The sequence below is a fragment of the Aquarana catesbeiana genome, linkage group LG02, assembly GCF_042186555.1.
Source record: "Aquarana catesbeiana isolate 2022-GZ linkage group LG02, ASM4218655v1, whole genome shotgun sequence".
Taxonomy (NCBI): domain Eukaryota; kingdom Metazoa; phylum Chordata; class Amphibia; order Anura; family Ranidae; genus Aquarana; species Aquarana catesbeiana.
This window is the reverse complement of record NC_133325.1, coordinates 741933715-741955562: the sequence shown is the minus strand read 5'-3', so window position 1 is coordinate 741955562 and position 21848 is coordinate 741933715. Positions and strand designations below refer to the sequence as shown.

The window sequence follows — 21848 nt, the reverse complement described above, 5'->3', positions numbered from 1 at the left end:
AGTTTACTTACACTTTAATGTGACCTATAAACTGTACAACTCAATTGAAAAACAAACTGAAATCTTTTAGGGGGGAGCAGTAAATATAAAAAACTAAAATAATGTGGTTGCATAAGTGTGCACACCCTCTTTAAACTGGGGATGTAGCTGTGTTCAGAATTAAGCAATCACAGTCAAACTCGTGTTAAATAGAAGTCAGTACACACCTGCCACCATTTAAAGTGCCTCTGATTAACCCAAAATAAAGTTCAGCTGTTCTAGTAGATCTTTCCTCCTGAAGTTTTATTAGTTGCATCCTACAGCAAAAGCCATGGTCCACAGAGAGCTTTCAAACCATTAGAGGGATCTCATTGTTAAAAAGGTATCAGTCAGGAGAAGGGTACAAAAGAATTTTCAAGGAATTAGATATACCATGGAACACAGTGAAGACAGTCCTCATCAATTGTAGAAAATATGGCACAACAGTGACATTACCAAGAACTGAACATCCCTCCAAAATTGATGAAAAGACAAGAGGAAAACTGATCAGGGAGGCTACCAAGAGGCCTACAGCAACATTAAAGGAGCTGCAGGAATATCTGGCAGTGTGGTACATGTGACAATAATCCTCCATATTCTTCATATGTCTGGGCTGTGGGGTAGAGTGGCAAGACGGAAACCTTTTCTTACGAAGAAAAACATCCAAGCCCGGCTAAATTTTGCAAAAACACATCTGAAGTCTCCCAAAAGCATGTGGGGAAAATATGTTATGATCTGATGAAACCAAGGTTGAACTTTTTGGCCATAATTCCAAAAGATATGTTTGGCGCAAAAACAACACTGCACATCACCAAAAGAACACCTTACCCACCGTGATGCATGGTGGTGGCAGCATCATGCTTTGGGGCTTTTTTTCTTCAGCTGGAACAGGGGCTTTAGTCAAGGTAGAAGGAATTATGAACAGTTCCAAATGCCAGTCGATATTGTCACAAAACCTTCAGGCATCTGCTAGAAAGCTGAACATGAAGAGGAATTTCATCTTTTAACATGACAACGATCCAAAGCATACACCCAAATCAACAAAGGAATGGCTTCATCAGAAGAAGATTAAAGTTTTGGAATGGCCCAGCCAAGCCCAGACCTGAATCCATTCTGTGGGGTGATCTGAAGAGGGCTATGCGCAGGAGATGTCCTCACAATCTGACAGATTTGGAGTGTTTTTGTAAAGAGTGGGCAAATATTGGCAAGTCAAGATGTGCAAAGCTGATAGACTCATACCCCAAAAAGACTGAGTGCTGTAATAAAACCAAAAGGTGCTTCAACAAAGTATTAGTTTAAGGGTGTGCACACTTATGCAACCGTATTATTTTATTTTTTTTATTTTTACTTCCCTCCACCTAAAATGTTTGTTGTTCAACTGAGTTGTACAGTTTATAGGTCACGTTAAAGGTGGAAAAAGTTCTGAAATTATTTATCTTTGTCTCATTTTCTTACATCACAGAAAGCTGACATTTTATTAGGGGTGTGTAGACTTTTTATATCCACTGTATATTGCTATTTGAATTCTCTGGTGGAAGTCAAATGGGTTACTGAACCCATTTGCATCAGTCTGTACACGTAATCTTAGTTTTAGGTGGACAGAGCATTCTGAGTATATATCATGCACAGTACCTCTGGCTCCTATATGTGATACATTTTTCTCTGAATACATGGGAAGCGTACATTCTGGAAGGTGGGTTTGGTTGTTGTTAACTCTGAATTGCGTGTCCCTAAATGGTATTCATTGCCTGTCTAGTTCCATTATGCCTGTACGGGATTTTAAAGCATCTTTTGTGTCTGACGTACAAAGATGCAGAAGCGGGATAAGCGCTTTAAGCATCTAGAGCCTTTGAATTGGAAAATTTCAAAGCAAGCCAATCTTCTTTTTTTTTTTTTTTTTTTTTTTACTTTTCATTCCCTGTTCTGTGCTTTTTTTTTTTTAAGGGCACTATAGTCTCTTTATGGCCTTGTATGTCCAAGCTTCATCATGTACAAGAACAGTATGTAGAGCAAGCTTTTTCAAGGCATTTGTAAAGCTTTAGGCCCCGTTCGCACTTGAGCGTTTTGTAGCTCGAAGCACAAAAAAAGCTCCACTATCAATAACCTATTGTTCTAAAGGCCCCCTGTTCACATCTGAGCGTCCTATCACTTGTTTAAAAATGCCTTTCACTCAAAAAAGGATGAGTTACTTTTCTGGCAGACTTGAGCATTTGTGTCCCCATAGACTTCAATGGAAATGCCTGAAAAGAGCGACATGAGCTTTTTTCGTGCTCTCTCTAAATTTTAATTATTTTGTTGCACATTTTCTGCTCTCCTCCCCCTTTTTTAGCAGGACTCCGCCCCCTTTTTTCAGCAGCTCTCTGCCCCTTTTTCAGCAGCACATAGTTTTTAGTTGAAAAATACCTAAAAAAAAATGCCTGACAAAAGCTTCAAAATTCTCCTTAGCAAGAAAAGGCTGTGTTGTGTGGCAGAGCTGTCTAAATATCAGAAGAGGATGAGCAGTAATATGTTTCTTTTGGCAAGTCAAAACCGCTTTATTATATGTGTTTTCATTTGTGTATATTGCTGATTGCCTGGAGTTCAGCTTTGAATATATAAATCTATATGACTCATAACTGAGATGAAATGGATATACAGTACCTTTCCTTTAATCTCACTGACCGCCATTGGGGGAAATAGGAATAATTGATTTAGCAATGTGTACGTGCCAACAAACAACATTACATTAAGATATAGGATAAGTATTTTCCATTCTTTTATAAAGTAATGAGCACCTCTGACAAGCTGCAGTCTAATAATTAATACCTCGGGAACAGATTTGCATAGGTAAAGAAAGGGAACTGTATACAGAACCAATTACAGGTGTAACATGTGAATATGAAGATAAATGAGGGTCTACTGGAAATATGCAGGAAGGACACACGGCTGACTAATTATCTCCAGATATCATTTGCACTGTGTGCAAGATGATCTACTCTATGTCATGACCCAGTTCCTTTAGCTAGATAGGAGCCCATCTACCATTGGGAGTAATGGTAGCGCATGTAAAATGTGTTATTTATGTGTATTGTAGGATTGCCTTACAAAAAAAAAAAAAAACCCTAGAAAGCATGAACAGAACACATGAAGAAAGCAGGAAATTGTTTTAGAAATGCACTGCCACATGTGAAAAGGCAATCCTTTATACACTTAAAGCAAAAATAAACCGTTTTCCTTTTCAGTGGAACTGTGCTAATTTTTTGTCTTGGGGAGAGATGACGGGAGATATACTTAATTGATCTTCCCTGCACAAGCTCCTGCACCCCCACACTGTAGCTGCCTTGAGCAGTGGACTGATCCTGACATCAGTCTCCATAGACCAGCTCTGGATGTGAGGACGCCAGGAACAGCCCACTGCTGGATCGTGGGGGAGCAGCATTTTCTGGAGGTTCAGGTGAGTATAACGCTTCCTCCTCTCCCCTGGATAAAACAAAAGCTTTTTCCTCGCAGAGTGGGCACAGCCCTACTGAAAGGGAAACTTTTTTTTGTCTGGAGTTGGGCTTCAACTTCAAAGTTTGTTTTTTTTTTTTTTTTTATTAGAACAGGGAATGGCAGAACCTATGTCTGTCACCACTGGAAAGATCTCTCCTCAGCCCACCCCACATAAAACTCTTCGGCCAACGTGCCTGCCTGTGTGATGGGCGCAGTGGCCAAGCTGGCCATACACTAGTACAATTTCATTTGACATTTTTCATTTGAAAGTGTTAGTAAACACTCACTTAAAGTGTTTGTAAATGATCACCTTGTAAAACAACCCATTCCGTTTAAAATTTAAATGAAAGGCAAAACATCTGTAGATAGATATTAAATAAAATACCTTTTTTTTCCTTTTTTTTGAATAAGAGATCATATTCCCGCTGTTCTCAGCTGCGTAAGAGCTGGGGGGAGGAAAAACAGTATACTGATCTTCCCAGTGAAAGGCTGTGCAGGGTGGGTGCATCAGGACAAGTCTGATCATTGGAGGAAAGCAGGCTTAATTCCCAGCATAGATGGAGCACTGACCATGGTGTGTTCTGCTTAGTGTGGTCAGTTTTTAATAGGAAAGCGGAGGAACTGGCGGGATCACCAGGGAATTCACACAAAGGAAACAATACAAAGAGAAAAGGATATTTTCTCATGCAAGTACATGATGGTACAGCAGGCACATATCAGGAACATGAAATGTTGGGGTAACAAACACTTTAACACTTGTACCTACAGGTAAGTTTATAATACGTCTTACCTTGGAGTACCATGAATATCTCCTAAGTACAGTAAAATAAGTTGGCTCTCATGATGTGTGCCCCCATCCGACTGCTGCAGCATTTGTTATAAATCTTTTACCCATACGGCAGTACCGGTCAGCACCGTTTAGTTCTGGCTAAAGTAAACTTATCAATGCGAGTCGCACCTCCTTCATTCATAAAAGCTTTGCATTCTTTTTGTGAGGTTCGTCTGCACCTCCTCATTCAGAGTGCCTTGCATTTATTGAAATGAACGCAAGGCTTTTTATGAAAGGAGGTGGTGCTGTGATCAGTTTACTGAGGGGACTGCAGCTTGGACAGGAGACTGCTGCCTCAGTGAAAGTAAAACCGGTCATACACACATGATTGAAATTGGAATGGTTCAGCAGGAAACTGCTGGATTTTAATCATTGTGTGGCCATCTCAGCTCAACAACACAAGGTATTTTGTTTAACAACGCAAAGTGTTACTAAACCCAGGACTTTGCATTCACTATATCTGGCCTCCCACAGAACATGGAAATGCAATTATTTTAGTAAATGTAAACTGCCTAATACATTTTTTCATCAGCAATTAGAGCAGTCTTGTGATTTCTATCAGTTCCTGATTAAAGCTTGTAGGAGTTTTCATACTGCACTAGGCTGTCCTATCGGGATCCAGGACCCCTGACCCTTTGATTGGCCCTGCGCAATCAAACCACGGACCCCAGTGCTGCGTGGCAGGAATGCTAAACGCTTGTGAAGGATAGTTGTGGCTAATGATAGAGAGTTTGGTTTGTGTCCAAGAACAAGGACAGTTGGGAACTATATATATATATATATATATATATTGTCAGCCAGTGCCTGGATTGTAGGTTATAGTCCCCAGCCACAGTGTTTACTATTCATCTTTTGTCCATCCTCTTTCATTTTATTGTACTTTGCTCTGTGCCGCACAGTAGCGACAGTGTGGAGATAATTGCTTTCTCTTACCAGCTAAGCGGCTATAAACACACAGACAGTCCGGATGAGACAGATCTGTGAGCATTGCAGAGAGCCAGCCAGCTAATGGTGAAGGGGAAGAATAAAGGAAGTGATGAAGCAGCTTATCGCTTAGAAAGGCAATTGCCAGAATGCTGCGTCTGCAGCACCGTATGGCATTGGGGTATAAAACTGTAGCTGTTTGTGATGAACTAGCTATGTGCAGGAACAATGGGCTTAATCTGGGAAATAATGGCTGGGAAATAGTGTAATCTGCTCAGAGTTTAACACCGCTAATAATCAGCTTTTGTTACATAGTGTTGGAGACATCTGAAGATGGTGTCCTTCTCTCAGAATAAGAACGGGACGTTTAGGTTTCAACAGCAGATTTCAGGTGATCCTGCTGGCATTTGTGACCTACCCAAAAATGAAAACTCTGGAACTGTATAAAGTAGATGAAGCTAGGAACAGATTTGTGATCTGTTATACACCATGGATCCCTTTGTAAGTTTTGTTGCCCTGGACGTATCCTTGCCTCCTAGCCTTGAAACATTGTACCTGTACTTCACCGTGTGATCTCAATAAGATGGATCCATAGTGTACCATGACACGTAGTAAAGGTGAAAAAAGTCATTAAAGGATAAATTCACTTTTTAGAAAAAAAAATAATAAATGCTAATTTTTTTGCAGGTTAAACAATGTGCATTTATTTTTATTTCTTCTTTTGGAGTCTGCAAAGCGTTGCACCAGCTTGCCTGTACATCCCGTATGGGCAAGCGAATACACTGCCAGGAAGAATCAATGAACTAGAATGAATAAAGCGGATGTGTGGGCAGAGCCCTGTATGGCCGCACTGATTTAAAAAAGTGACCGCTAGTGTAGGGAACTTCTCCTCGCACTACTGTCAGGGAGGGGGGGGCGGCTGCAGCATTGGCAACATGTTACGCTTTCCACCCTAAATACACCCCAAAGGTGAACTTATCCTTTAAGGCAGGGATCCTCAAACTACGGCCCTCCAGCTGTTGCAGAACTACACTTCCCATGAGGCATTGTAAAACTCTGACATTCACAGACATGACTAGGAATGATGGGAATTGAAGTTCCTGAACAACTGGAGGGCCATAGTTTGAAGACCCCTGCTTTAAGGCCTTATTCACATGGCTGCAAACACACCCATAAAAGCTTTACTGATCATTAGGCAAAGAACTAAAGTTCCAGCGTAAATGATCAGTAAATAGATTTTTTTGAATCGCACACGTGTATAGATTTTGTTCTCGGATGCAAATTTTTGTATTTTTTATTTTGTTATGGATCTGAATGCAGCGCATGTTTATGCACCAGTGTGAATGTCTCCTTTGAAAACAATGCAGCTGCATTCAGATCCGTAAGTAAAAAATGACATTTGTGTTTTGTTTACAGCCGTGTGAGTGAGGCCTTAGATTGATTCTAAGAATGGGCCCCTAGAAGATCCCATTATAACTGGGCACCCCTAGACTGCATGCACCCGGGCGTTTTAAAATCTTATTTTTGATAGATCTGTCTGCCAGAGGCAGAAAAATCCAGTGTAAAAAATGCATAGCCTGGCACACAGTTATGCATGTTGATTTGCTTGCACTCATGTGCATTATGCATATGCACATAATTTCGTTCCAGTGGCTAGAATATTTATTGGTTCTATCCACTAGACTGAAATTATGCACATATACAACCATGTTTATGCATGCATATGCGTAAACTATGCCAGTACGCTTCTCTCTGAAAAAGCAGGTTTTTTCCTTTTGTCTTCCTAAATGCTGCTCTAAAATACAAATGCCACAATGTGCATGGACACATTGGCTAATATAGGGTTGTGTTCAGAGGTATTAAAAAAATAGAAAAATGCTTCTAAAAGCGTCATTTTTTTTTTTTCCTCGACATGTGCATGAGGCAGATGTTCACCATGTAATAAGATGTAAGGAATTCAGGAAGTCAAAGAAAGGTCTAGGGCACCGCATCTCTTTAAGAAGTAAGCATTCTTAGTCAGATCTTAAGCAGTATAGATGAAATTATTCTCTTTAGGCAGCGCTCCCAGGAGTGATGACTCAAGGTTGGTTTTTTGCTTGAGTAGGGAGGAAAGTGATAAAAAGCAGAACGTATTAGGTCAAGATTTTATTATATTCAGATTCAAATGTCATAAAAATGCATCATTTTTTGGGGGTTTAATGGGCCCCTGTTTGGCAGGGCTTGGGGCTTTTGAACAAATGTGTAGTGATCTGATAAAATTGGTGGTATCTTGAGGGGTAATTGTTATGATGACTCCAGATGCCAGTTAAACATGATAGTCGCTTAGGCCAGTGTTCCGTCAGAATCGCCGACTCGTCAGATTAGGTAACGGAAGTGACATCCAGTCACCTGCGCATTCCTACACCCGCTACCAGGTTGTCTAATCTGACGGATCACCTGCAGTCAGTAGAAGACAGCGGACATCTTACTACACCCAGCTACGTCTTTTATTTAACAATCATTTTCGCAATAAAGTGAGTATACATAAATATTGTTGTTATGTTATTGTTGACATCTGTGATGCTGTTTTCATGTTTAATTTTGAAAGCTTGAAGGTTTATCGATGAGCAGTGCGGAGGGTGTACCAACATGGCTTTCGCTACCTTCCTACTGCTTGCGTACAGCTTCTTTTAAAATGTAACATTAAATCACCATGCAAGATGTCAATGTAGCAGTACCCCCGTAGGGGCTGCTGAAAGTTGTGGCCCACTTGTCACCCTGCCCAGCCCGGCATTCACTTCCCAGTCACTTTTGAGGCAATGAACAATTCATGTGATTGTTTGATATTTTTATTGAGGGATTTGAACTTGGATAGGAATAGGACTTTATGTGATGCCCAGTAAAACAAGCAATTGGTTCATTGTATATCAATCAGTTGGGACAACTATATAAATTTGTCTTTCTCCAGTCTCCTTCAGCACATATCTTGCTTGCAGACTGTTACTCTCTCTCTCCAGCATATCACTTACTCCGGGCACAGCTAGCACAAGGGTAGGCCCAACCCTAACTCAGTCAGGCCTCAGCAACTGCCTTTTGCAGACAGGGACCGCGGGTCCCTTTAATGTAGCAAGAATTAGATATAGGAAGTCTTTAGAGCTAGCTGTCCCACAGTGGACTACCAGTAAGCCCTCTTCAGACCCTGCCAGCCCTCCTGGCTGCAGCTGCCCGACTTCACTGCATGTGATATTGCAATCCTCACTGGCTCCACACCCAGCTCTGACTGCTTCCTCTCAGTCCTCTTTGGTATGCCTCTCCAGTCCTCCCGACTGCCCATGTCACTCACCATCTCTCCTGGCTGCAAACCAGTGGTTTCCTCCTGAAGACCTCCTGAAGACCCAGCAGTACTAGCTCCTGCTATCCCCTCTAACTCCTCTCTGTGCCTCCTGTTCAGATCCTCCATGCGTTCTTGAAGGGATCTGTCCTGCACCCGAGTCTCAGACCCATGGTCAAACCCCCCCCCCCCTCAGATTAAGGAGCTCCCTCAAAGGCCCCAACAGCCTAGTACTCCATCCTCCGTTCTTCCACCCGACAACTCCTCCCCAGCTGGGCTGACTATGGGTATTTCAAGGAGACCTGCACCCTGCCAATCCTAGTTGGGGATTGGTCAGGGCTCCCTGAGACACCCCAGACTGCTGTTCCCCACTTCCCCTCCTCTTCATCTAGAATCCTCTAGAAGCAAGAGGGAGGTAACCGTGGAGCGATGCTGTCTGTGAGTCACAGCTGCTGCTCTGAGCCACTCCCAACCCACATAGTTTAAAACAAACAGGCCTAGCTTCCAGCTAGACCTGCTTAAATTTACCTGCTCACAAAAATTCTTACTCCTACCTAGTAGAGGGTACTACATCAATATCCTATATTTATTTATATACGTTCACTTTATTGCTAAAATTAATCTTAGATCCAATGCATACAGTAGCTGGGTGTACTTAGATGTCCACTGCTACCTTCTTCTGACTACAGTGTTCTGTCAGATTAGGCAACCTGGCAACGGGTGTACGCATGCGCAGGTGACCAAACATTACTTCCGTTACCTAATCTGACTGACTATCGCCGATTCTGACCGAACATCGGCCATAGACTGTTCGAATCTTAGCTAGTTCAGCGGGATCCAGCCAAGATTAAAACCATGTATGGGCAGGCTGAATGTATCAAGTTAATTGATCAAGCAACTTGGGTACAACCAGCCTGCTGGATTTTGCTTGTGATTATCGCTAGCGGCTGGTATAACTGCTAGCAATAATCACTGTGTTCTTCCGTCGGGGAGTGGCTTCCCCCGCCCCCTCTCCGCTGGGGGAATACAATGGCTCGGCCGGAGGGATTCCCCTGTCAACACTGTCTGTCAACCCATAGTTGCAGGAAAGACATTCTCTCCATGTATGGCCGGCTTTAGGCAGCATCAGGAGCAATACTACTAATTACCCCGCAGGATGTCTACAGTTCTATCAGTCCAATACACACTTTGTTCAACAGTACAGAGCCCTGATGTTGGGAGATCCTTTGAACCCCCCAAAACACGTTCTTTTTTTATACTCTAATCTAAATTAAATTAAATCTAACTTTATATGTTCTGCCTTTGTTGCTTTCCCCTTTGCATACCCAGTCCCTACCTAAGATGCAAGGAATGTCAGCTTTCTTTTTCTCTGCTGCTCTTCTACAGAGGAAAGGAACTCTGAAATGATAAAATAGCTTTTTTTGTGTAAAATGTGTAAATTCCTAAATCTAGTTGGAGCATGTGCATTATTTGCAGTATAGGGTTCAGGGAAGAAGCTCCCTCCCCATCCAGCCACCTGCATCTACCTTCTATAATCAAGGAGAGTGTGCGCATCAGGGTATGTTGATCGATGATAGGTACTATCTCTGAAGGTAAACTAGAGCAGTGAAGAAAATCTGAGCTACTGGAAAAGTGTAAGATAAGCCTGAAGCAAAGAAAAAAAAGCGTGTACATGACATGGTGAACAGGGGGGCAAGGAGATATAAGATTAACATCTGGGATAAGGTCAACAGCTGGAGTCAGGATATATGAGGTTACTCACTGTGATTGTTGAGATTGAATTTTAGGAGGGGCTCCAAGGTGGGTGTAGGCGGAATGGAAACAAAGTTCAAGCAGTTTGAAGACCATGGACGAAGAAGGAACTTCCCTCCCTCCCAGGGTTTTTTGGGGTGGTGCTCCTCAGAGGTTGTAGTGGCCAGGTAGTTGAGATCTTTGGAGGTGATCGAAATTAACAGTGATATCACACACTAGGGACCTATCTAAGGTATGATTTCCTCTGGACAAGTTCCAGTTAAATTGGAAGTTGGATTGGGGAGTTATCTGCAGAGAGTTGGAATTGTCCCGGGCCGGTGTCTTGTGGCTGGGTACCTTTAGGTAGTTCTACAGATGCAAAACGAAGATTAGTCTTTTGGTGCCTTCAAAGATCGGCAACCGTGGTGCTAGTAATCGTTATTGTCGGTATGCTTCTGTTTAAAGGAATGTTACATTGGTTATTAATAAATGGTCATGCTATAGCCAATTTTCACCACAATTTGGTTTTAGTCTCATTTATTTTAGGTATATTTAATAAGAGGGGTATTAAGGGCATAGAGGTATTAAAGTGGTTGTAAACCTCTCTGTGGAAGTTGTACCTATAGGTAAGCCTAGAATAAGGCTTACCTATAGGTACTGTAAATATCTCCTAAACGTGCACCCTTCTGGAGATATCTACTGTGTTTTGCGCCGATGCTGTCATCGGCGCGTGCGCTGTGAATAAACGCCCCCCGTGCCGCTTCTTCACGAGCGAGTGCTGTGACTGGCGGATACGTGGGAGTGACGTCACACGGGTCCGGCCAGTCACAGAGCCAGAGTCTGCAGCCCCGGAAGGAAGAGGGGCAAACATGGATGCTGCTTGCAGCGGGGGACAGCGCAGGCTTCATTTGCAGGCAAGTGTCATATAATTTGCTAGTATGTGATGCATACTAGCACATTATGCTTTTGCTTTGCAGGGCAAAAGGAAGGCAGTAAAACCCATCAGGGTTTATGTCCTCTTTAAAAGAGTTGTAAAGGCAGAAGTTTTTTTTTATCTTAATGCATTCTTTGCATTAGGATAAAAAACCTTTTGTGTGTAGCAGCCTCCCCAGCACCCCCTAATTACTTACCTAAGGCCCCTCTCTCTCTCCAGCGATGTCCATGAATGTCTAAGCCGTCCGGGATGCTCCTTCTGATTTGGCTGAGACACAGCAGCGCCGCCATTGGCTCCCGCAGCTATCAATCAAAGTCAGTCAGCCAATTCGGGGGAGAGAGGAAGGCGGGGCCAGGTCAGGGCTCTGTGTCTGAATGGACACTCAGAGCTGGCCGGCTCCAGTGCCCCCATAGGAAGCTGCTGACACTGGGGGCCCTCATTAGGAGGGAGAAGCCAGTCGCAGCAAAGGGGCACCCGAGAAGAGGAGGATCTGGGGCTGCCCTGTGCAAAACCAACTGCACAGAGGAGGCCAGTATAACATGTTTGTTATATTTTTAAAACAAAAAAACAAGCCTTTAAAATCACTTTAAGGACAAGTTGTAGGTGATAAAATGTGAGTGTATGAAGTGTTGGTGCTTTTAGTTAGGACCACTTTATGTACTATAATCTGAAAGGTATCTTTAAATAACCATATATACTATTCTTCAATGTTGATCAGGCATTCAAACCTTACCAAACTTTGGTCAGTCATAAGACCTCATGCACACTGTAAGCTTAAAGTGATTGTAAAGTCTCTTTTAAAAAAAAAAAATAAATAAACATGTTATTGGTTTTGCACAGAGCAGCCCGGATCCTCCTCTTCTCGGGTCCCTCTTTGCTGCTCCCGGCCCCTCCCTCCTATCGAGTGCCCCCTCAGCCAGCAGCTCTCTATGGGGGCACCCGAGCCGAGTCACAGCTCTGTGTATCCATTCAGACTCGGGGCCCTAACAGCTGCGGGAACCAATGGCACCACTGCTGTGTCTCAGCCAATTAGAAGGAGAGTCCCAGATGGCTTAGACACCAACCGCTGGAGAGAAATGGGGCTTAGGAAAGTAATTGGGGGGGCGGGGGAGTGCTATACACAGAAGGTTTTTTATCTCAATGCATTTAGATTAAAAAAACTTCTGCCTTTTAAAGACTTTAAAGACTTTTTTTTTGGAGTTTGCAGCATCAAAAACGCTCTAAAAAAACTCACTTTTGCATGTACTTTCCCTCATGTTAATGCATTATATTGGCCATTAAAAGTTTTTAATGCGGAAATGCAAGTTGAATGCCCTTTTCAGGTTTTCTTTATGCTCAAAAGCTCCTCACAAGTGATGGTGCTTTTTTTCTGCCTATAAACGCCCATGCCACTAAACTCTTAAAAACGCCTATAGTGTGCATGCACACATAGGCTAATGTGGAGGGTAGTTGACAGGCAGAGAAAAAAAAAAGCTCAAATGCCTAAAGTAACAGCTTTTTTGAGCTGCAATGTGCATGAGGCCTAAATAACAAATCAATGAGCGATCCATACCATTTTGCCATCCTGTTTTCTTGAGATGGGAACCAGGGAAAGTAGCCAAAAAAGTTGACAGTATTGGTAGACAACGCCACTGTCCTAATCAGATGATTGAAGACTTCATTTAGTCTGAAGAACCATTCCTCCAGTTGTTCCCTGATCTTATTGGATCAATTAAATTGGCCAAATTCATCCATGAGCCATAGTAGACGGTTCTTGATACCCATGTAGGGTACCTTTGTGCTCCCTTGTGGTGACAGTGTGGATTTGGAAATGCTCAGTTTTGTATTGTTACGTCATTCGTTTATTATCACAGCCAACTTGTTCTCCAGTCAAGTATAAACTAATCATTTATAAGTGGGTGCAGATTGTTTTTGACTCTCTTCTTTTTTAATAGAGCTAAATAACACTGGAGATGAGAATTGTGTGTTTCATTCATAAGCAGAGCGCTTTGTACATCTTAATTGAAGATATAGACTCTGGAAAACATTGAAATGCAAAAGAGCAAACTTCTTTCAGAGATTAATGCGTCCGATAGACATTGCCAGGCTGGGGAAACAAAGACACACTCAATAAGTAATGCATTCTCTTTCTGTTTAATAGTTTATTTCTGGTTTTAAATCATTTGTTATTCTTTTCAAAGGAGAATGAAAGATGAGCCCATGTGGGATTGGCGTTGGATCCTATAGTCATTTCTCAAGGGCTCACGAAAGCAAAGAAACAATTCAAATGCTTTCTTATTTCAGATGAAGTAGATCATTCTTATGTGCATGCTATTCTGAATAAATATATCTTCTAGAGTTTAAAGATCAACTCAAACCATTTTTGGGTTTTTGGGGGGGGGGGGGGTTTAGGCTGTTGTTTCACTGGTAAATGCACCCATATTGATTAATAAAAGCTGTGCCTGTATTTTTTGCATTTGAGCCTGTAAAGCATTGCATTGTAGGTGCAGTGCTCTGGCTCCTGCAAACTATTCCACCAGCCACGGGTCTGTTCCATGGTAACGACCTTCAATTACGAGGCTGGAAGAAGTCCCTCTACTGTGGTATAAAGATTCACGTGAATGAATGATGCTGCTGTGTGGGCAGAGGCACATATGCAAGTCAACCAGACAGGGTCTGTCTGGCTAAGGCACGGTTCACATTGCCATGTCTTTGAATCCAACATGCCGGCGCGACTTCAACGCTTCTTGCGTACAACTTCTTTAACAGACGTCAAAGCAAGTCATATTAAAGTCAGACCAAAAGTGGTGCAGGGACCTTTTTCTAAGTCATTGCGACTCAAAACGCTCCTATTAGAATGGTTCATTGCTGCTAATGGGGCGCAACTTGTCGTTCCATGACAAGTCACGACAGTGTGAACCAGGGCTAAAAACAGATCCTGCAGTCTCCTATGATTGGTATCCAGAAACAATGTGATCTAGGCTACCTTAGCTGGAACCTCAGGCACGACTGTCTGATTCTGGCAGGCGAGCAGAACTTTTATCCCAACACATATACGTGTTTAGAGCCCCACTGATGATGAATAACTGGCATGTACAGCTTAATTATTAGAGATGCACAGTTTTCTGGGGTCACTGTAAGGTACCTGTTGTAAAGTAGATTCCGAAGTGGAGCTTAGGCTGAGGGTTGAGGATTAAGTGGGCCAGGTCAGCAAAAGATCTAGCAGAAAGGCACAAAATCAGGATCTGGAAGAATAGTCAAGGCCAGTCATACACAGTCTGGCAGAGAAATGCAGAATCATCAGGTAGATGTGTAAGTCAAGAAATCAGGCAGAAGTCCAAAACCGGTAGTTCAGCAGTTCACACAGGAAGGCCGACACCCAGGGAACAAATCCACACAAACGGGCGCAGAGCACAGGAAGTCCTGCTATTTATAGGCTGAGCTGATTGCAGATTGACTGTAGCTGGAAGACAGGTGGAGCTAAAGAGTCCAAGGGGCAGAAGCACTAAGCAGAGTATATGCTGCAAAGACTCAGATCTTCCTGTGGCAGAGTGAACAGAGGTACAGGACAAAAGCCAGAAGGATTCAGGTTCAAAACCACCCAGGTACATGATAGTCACTCTGCTATACAAGTAGCAACCACCACCTTTGGTGGCTTGCTCTGACCTACCGATCACAACTCCCACACCTATTGGCTCGGAAGGCCACCCATTTCAGTAACTCACCAATAAAGCGGCACATGAGTGGATGGGTAGGTGCCAAGGACCACAGGAGGTTGTCGCTGTTTGCATATAACAGAGCCCCAGCACGCCAAAAACTGGGGAACTCTGATTAGCAAATATAAGAAATTGACACCGTTGTAAAGGCACATGGATGTGAATATTATTCAAGGTAAGTATTGTTTTCAACACTTTGTGACCATGAGTTTTGTATGACCTGTGTTTTATTGATTATTGTGAGGTGTGAATTATGACAGGTCCTCACAAAACATAACTGTGTGTAATAGCCTGTGTTTCCCCTATCCTGTTGTGTGAGAGAACTGCAGATATTCCTGGTATACTTTGCCCACTTTGTATTCGGCTCATAAAACTATTTGCTACACTAAAAGCTTAAGCTTTTAGACGTAGGAAAAATGTGAGGATTAAGCATTTAAATGGCTTGCTCAACTTTGTCAGGTAAAAGACTGGAGTTTAAGACATCAAAGATATGAAAAGTGACCCTGGAGGCTGCTTGGGTTATTATTTCAGAGTCCCGCTGGGAACAAGTGTTGCACTTAGTTACAGCTCTTTAATGAATCCTGACCAAGAGGGAAGGAAAAAAAGCTCTCAAAAATAATTGATTACTTGATTTCTTTTAACACCTTTAAAAAATTATGTTTCCATTATCCTTGGTGTGGAATGGTGGGATTATTGCACAAGTTTTTTTTTTTTTTTGCAGTTTCCCAAGAGATGCTGGGGCTTCTGGGCTTCACTAGACTTGAATATTCAAATTCTTAAGCTGCTGTTAGCGGGCAGCTTTCAGCTAAATTGCTTAACTTTTCTTTAACACTTTGTTCTCTGGACCCTGCTGTAAATGGTATGTCTTAACAAATAAAAAATGGTACCTACAGAAATATAAAAACATTCATCCATTTGTGGTTGGGACAGGGAATGTTCATATGTTTGTAGGTCTTTTCCAATAACCTTTGGTTGAGCCTGTTCGGGGAAAGGATCTGTCAGTTGGGTTATGTTGTCCTTGCTTATCATTGTTATACTACCTCTAGACAGTTGGTGCCCACAGAACTTTCCATCCCCTCTCATAGGTGCATACTTTAAACTTGCATTTTTATATAACAGTTGTTGCCAAAAAAGAATAATTCTCTGTAGGGTATGTGGTATGGCAAACCTGCTTGTTTTTATGTTATACAAACCCCAAAGGTTCCTCCATTAAAATAATAGCTAGCTTTTCAAATTAGAACCAAAAGGTGCCATTGTCTATTACCCAGTGTTTCTTAATTAATGCACTATCCAGCTGTCGAATAACCATTTTTCCACCCCCTTCACTACATAATGATATAAATCAATGCAGAAGAACCCTTGAAATAACCTTTTGGTCTCAGGGAACCTCTGCTAAAAATCTACAACTCGTGGTACATTAGTGTAATGGTCAAGTGGGAAGAATTACCCCCTTACAGATAGCTAAAAACCTCAATGGTATGAGTGGGAAGTTATCTGAGAGGCAGAAAATCCTCATTGCTCAGGGAATACCTAGCAAACCCTGATATACATCATCATGCTAATAGCACTGCATCAGAATAGGAAAAGTCCATCTTGTGTCTCTTAAAGTGGTTGTGAAGCTTTACATATACCCAGTGAAGTGACTGGCCTCTGAATGGAGATTAAACAAATCCTCCTACATAAGCTACATAAGTTGTACCTGTCTATCTCCTGTCCTCTTTTCTCTATATCTGATCAAATTCCAGAATTTATAAAAGCTTCTGAGTTGTCAGAAAAAAAGGGGGCAGAGAACTGAAGTTACACTCTGCAGAGTTCAGTGAGGAGAGCTCAGAGAGCTGAATGGTGGGAAGGGACACGCTCCTTCACACAGCACACAGGAACAGAGCTGAGGCTGTCAGTCGGCTGGAGCTTCCTCCTCTGTCACCTTTTTTTTTTTTTTTTGGTGTCAAGAAAACTTGTCAGAAGTGATTCATGCAGATAGCGGAGCAGCCTGCAGGTAGCATTCGGGACACCCAGCGAAACCAGTCAGGCTCTCCTCTACAATCCAGCTATCTGCATATATGGCTCCTGCCAGCTGTGGTCTCGCCCAATGAGGAGGGTTCAGCGTACAGCTGATAAGTACCATGTACTTTTTTTAAAGATTTTTTCAATATGGATGGGGAATGCTTGACAGGAGTCTAGACAATTTGCAATGCTCTGTTACTTATGCAACTGGATGGATATTGAGGCTTGTCATTTTTGTATTTTCTATGCATGTGAAGAGACATATGTGCTTCTTTAAAGACTCATCTAGACAAATGTGTTTCAACATAGGACATGCATGACCTTGATCTGTACAATCTGCAGTCCTGTTGGCTAACTGGAGGACGCGTAGGGACAATCTCTGCAGAATTTGCTTTATGATGCAAACAGGCTACATGCTAATATGCTACATGCTACACTCTGAGGGTTTCCATACTATGGAAATTATGTCCTAATATTCCCTCTGCGGTTTGCTGAATGGATACTCCTGCGAGGAAGGGTTACTATCTTAGTGAGAGTGGAACTTTCCGGTATATCTGACGACCTCTGGACCAGGAGTACTATACATGTATGATTAAGGACTGCGATTCATATACATCTGTGTGAGGGAGGTGGAGTGCAATATATCTCTGTGGGGACACTTTCTGCATTTACAAGCTGGACCTTTTAGTTCACCTCCACTTGACCACAGTTAATGAGTCCCACAGCTTTTTGCTTTATAGCCCGGCCTGCTGGTTTATGGGATTATAGTTACAAGCTGGACTTTGTAGTTTATCTCCTTCTGATGGATTCACCACTTTTCAGATTTACAACATGGTTTCCGAATTTTGATATATGTACAGATAAATCTATGGCAAGATTCAATGCAATATTGCAAAATTAATTTCAAGGGAAATGATATGTGTGATAAGGATCCCATACATCAAATGGATTTATAACAAGTCTATCTTCTCAATATAGTGCAATGACTCATGTTTATACAGTTGTCTAGCTTGATGGACTTTCTCTTAGCATATGCATGCCAATTGGGTGACCACACACTACAACTATAATAATGTTTATTTGAAAGGCGCTTGTATGAAAGCCAAGTTATGACACCGCTCTATATAGTTTTAGAGTTGTATTGAGACATAAGGAATCCACAAATAGGAGCAGGCTGGATAGTATATGTTGTTCTTTTTAAATATGGTTTGCGATTTATGAAGTTTTTATGTACAATTTTATAATTTTGTAATAAAGATCCAACGTTTTAAACGTTTAAATAAAAGTAGTCATGCTTAATATCCATAGCCCCTCCCCCTCTCTCATCTCTCCCCCTTTGGGATATAATAATAGAGTTTACAAGCAATATAAGGAAGTAGTTCTAAATTGTATTCACATGGGTGAAAAAGTATGGGGTTGAGCCAATAGCCATTTCTTTTTGAGTATTTTTGGTTTAGATATAAGAGAAACTGGGCAGCAGACATAAATTACACTTAGTGCTCTGGATTGAGACATGTACACACCATAGAGGGCTATGCTTTGTTCTTATTTCATGTCTGAGGTTTACAACCACTTTAAGACTTTTCTGTGCCTCCAGTGAGGCAATTTCCATTCACTTCCTATCCAAGGGACTGGAAATGACAGGAATTCTCTCCAGTGGAGATAGAGAGTAACAAAAACACTTTTTTAGTGGGGAACCTCTGATTGTTAAGGATGCTTCTGTCTTCTTGTTTCAATTACACCTGTCCTCCCGATTTTCTGTTCTGTGTCAGAGAAACAGGATGGAAGGGGTGATCCTACCAATGGAGTTCAGACTTCAATAAAAAACCTATACTTGTGAGTAGGACGCGCTGCATCCAAAAGTTGGTTATATATTGCAAATGCAGAATATGCTTGGTGGAGCAGAGGCTTTATGAAATATTACATGTTGAGAGGATTTAAAGCAACTCTGTTGAATTAAATATATTTAAATATGAAGTCAGTGTATACTTAACTTTTACACCTGTCCATGTGCCAAACTCCACTTTGGTACTACAGTAGTAGAAAGGTAGACCATTTGTGGGATTGTCGATCTCCTGGGTCCCCTGCAGCTCTTGCTGGTTCTGCTTGCTGATATTCATGTCACTATTGAATGTTGTAATAGGATGAGGACAGAGAGTGGAACCAGTGAGAGCTGAATGGGTCTTAGGAGATGGACACTCCTGTGTTGGTTTCAGTTCGGAATTCCACACAAGATTTCTCAACATCAGATATAATTTGGTGGCACAGGAGGCAGGAAAGGTAAGTATTCTGACTTTTTACACTTCAGAACAAAAAAAAGTAGGAATCTCTAACAAAATGTTTTAAGGTTCTTGCAATGTACTCCGGTCACACAGGAATTATTTTTCTTTTCTCAACAGCAGTAGAGTTAGACTTTAAGAAAATTTAAATATCACTGGACTGTGGCCATTTCTTATGTCCTGTATGCTTTGCTATATTACCTTTTAATCATTTATTAAAAAGTAAGACCCTGAATATATTTACCAGCGTTTTCCTTATTTTTACATGCTCGTTTGTATATCCAGGAGTTCATTTCTCTGTACACTGACAAAATGTTGACTGTATTGCAGCGATGACAAGAATGCACAAGCTCGTCAAGAGGAGGAAGAGGATGTAGTGGAAGTGGAGGAGGAAGAGGTTGACGACGATGAAGATGATGGTGAGGATTTGGAGGAGCCTGAGGAAATATTTGAAGAAGCTACAGAGAGGACCACAAGCATTGCCACAACCACTACCACCACTACAGAATCAGTGGAAGAAGTTGTAAGAGGTAATTATAGAATCTATTTGTTTATATAATTCTGCACATCATTTTACCAGCCATCCTAAGCAGTCTGTATTAATGGTATAGTCTTATAATTTAAAGTACTGTAAGTTTCAAGGGTGGTGAAGATCCCATTCACTTTCCCTCCTTGCTGTTGCTAAGATGTTCTAATTCAAGTAGAACACTGGAGTTAGAGTTCTTCCCTATGTTTTCTCCACTCCACTGGGAAATCTATGAGTGGGGATGTGACTTACACATTTGCTTTGGTGTAAGTGTCTTAATAGCAGTGATTGATGGGAGACCACATGGACCCTTTACATCAACTCTCCTCTTCTTTACAAGCACCATGGTGCAGTAGTTGCCTTACCTTGGAAAACACCACTTAGCATTAAATGTTTAACAAGTGGTATTTTTCCTTAATAGTCATATACACAGTGAGGGAAAAAGTATTTGATCCCCTGCTGATTTTATATGTTTGCCCACTGACAAAGACATGTTAAGCCTATAATTTTATTGGCAGATTTATTTTAACAGAAGAGACAGAATAACCACAAAAAAAAAATCCAGAAAAGCACATTTCAAAAAAGTTATCAATTGATTTGCTTTGATCCTCTCTAAGTCATTAAGGTTTCAAGGCTGACATTTGTTAACTCGAACCTTCAGCTCCCTCCTCATATTTTCCAGAACCTGAAATGTGCTTCTTTTTGAGTCACACCTTTGTTGCCTTGGCTGTGTGTTTTGGGTCATTGTCATGCTGGAATATCCATCCACGACCCATTTTCAATGCCCTGGTTGAGGGAAGGAGGTTCTCACCCAAGATTTGTTGGTACATGGGCCCCATCCATCTTCCCTTTGATGCAGTGACATTTTCCTGTCCCCTTAGCAGAAAACCCCCCCCAAAGCATATTGTTTCCACATCCATGTTTGACGGGCGAGTTGAGTTGATACCAAAGAGCTCAATTTTGGTCTCACCTGACCACAACACTTTCACCTAGTTCTCCTCTGAATCATTTAAATGTTCATTAGCAAACTTCAGACAAGCATGTACATGTGCTTTCTTGCGCAGAGAGACCTTGTGGGTGCTGCAGGATTTCAGTCCTTCATGGCGTAGTGTGTTAACAATTGTTTTCTTGGTGACTATGGTCCTAGCTGCCTTGAGATCATTGATAAGATTCCCCCGTGTAGTTCTGGGCTGATTCCTTACTATTCTCATGTTCATTGAAACTCCACAAGGTGAGATCTGGCATGGAGCCCCAGACCGAGGGAGATTGACAGTTATTTTGTGTTTCTTCTATTTGCGAAAAATCGCACCAACTGTTGTCACCCTTTCACCAAGCTGCTTGTAGCCCATTTCAGCCTTGTGTAAGTCTACAATCTTGTCCCTCACATCCTCAGACAGCTCTTTAGTCTTGGCCATTGTGGAGAGATTGGAATCTGTATGATTGCTTCTGTGGACAGGTGTCTTTTTTTATACAGGTAACAAGCTGAGATTAGGAGCACTCCCTTTGAGAGTGTGCTCCTAATCTCAGCTTGTTACCTGTGTAGAAGACACCTGGGAGCCAGAAATCTTGCTGATTGATAGGGTATCAAATACTTATTTTACTCATTTAAATGCAAATCAATTTATAACTTTTTTGAAATGCGTTTTTCTGGATATTTTTGTTGTTATTCTGTCTCTCACTGTTATAATAAAGTGGACAAACATACAAAATTAGCAGGGGATCAAATACTTTTTCCCTCACTGTGTATATGTGTGTGTATATAATATATATAGTGCTCATAAGTTTACCTACTCTGGCAGAATTTATGATTTCTTGGCCATTTTTCAGAGAATATGAATAACACAAAAACTTTTCTTTAAACTATGGTTAGTGTTTGGCTGAAGTAATTTATTATCAGTCAACTGTGTTTACTCTTTTTAAATCATAATCACAACAGAAACTACCCAAATGACCCTGATCAAAAGTTTACATACCCCAGTTCTTAATACCGTGTATTGCCCCCTTTAACATCAGTGACAGCCTGAAGTCTTTTGTGGTATTTGTGGATGAGGCTCTTTATCTTCTCAGGAGAGTGTGATGGCCACTCCAGAACTTTCACTTTATTCTGCTGTAGCCAATGACAGCTCG

At 41.7% G+C, this 21848-nt stretch overlaps 1 protein-coding gene across 4 annotated transcripts in view; it reads left to right on the top strand.

Annotated features, from left to right (window-relative positions):
* APP (amyloid beta precursor protein) overlaps positions 1-21848 on the top strand; it is a 356861-nt gene that overhangs the window by 242632 nt on the left and 92381 nt on the right. For all 4 annotated transcript variants that reach the window (XM_073617084.1, XM_073617083.1, XM_073617086.1 and 1 more), the window contains exon 6: positions 19526-19725. In XM_073617084.1, the coding sequence (XP_073473185.1) occupies positions 19526-19725 (200 nt within the window). The remainder of the gene's footprint in view (positions 1-19525; positions 19726-21848) is intronic.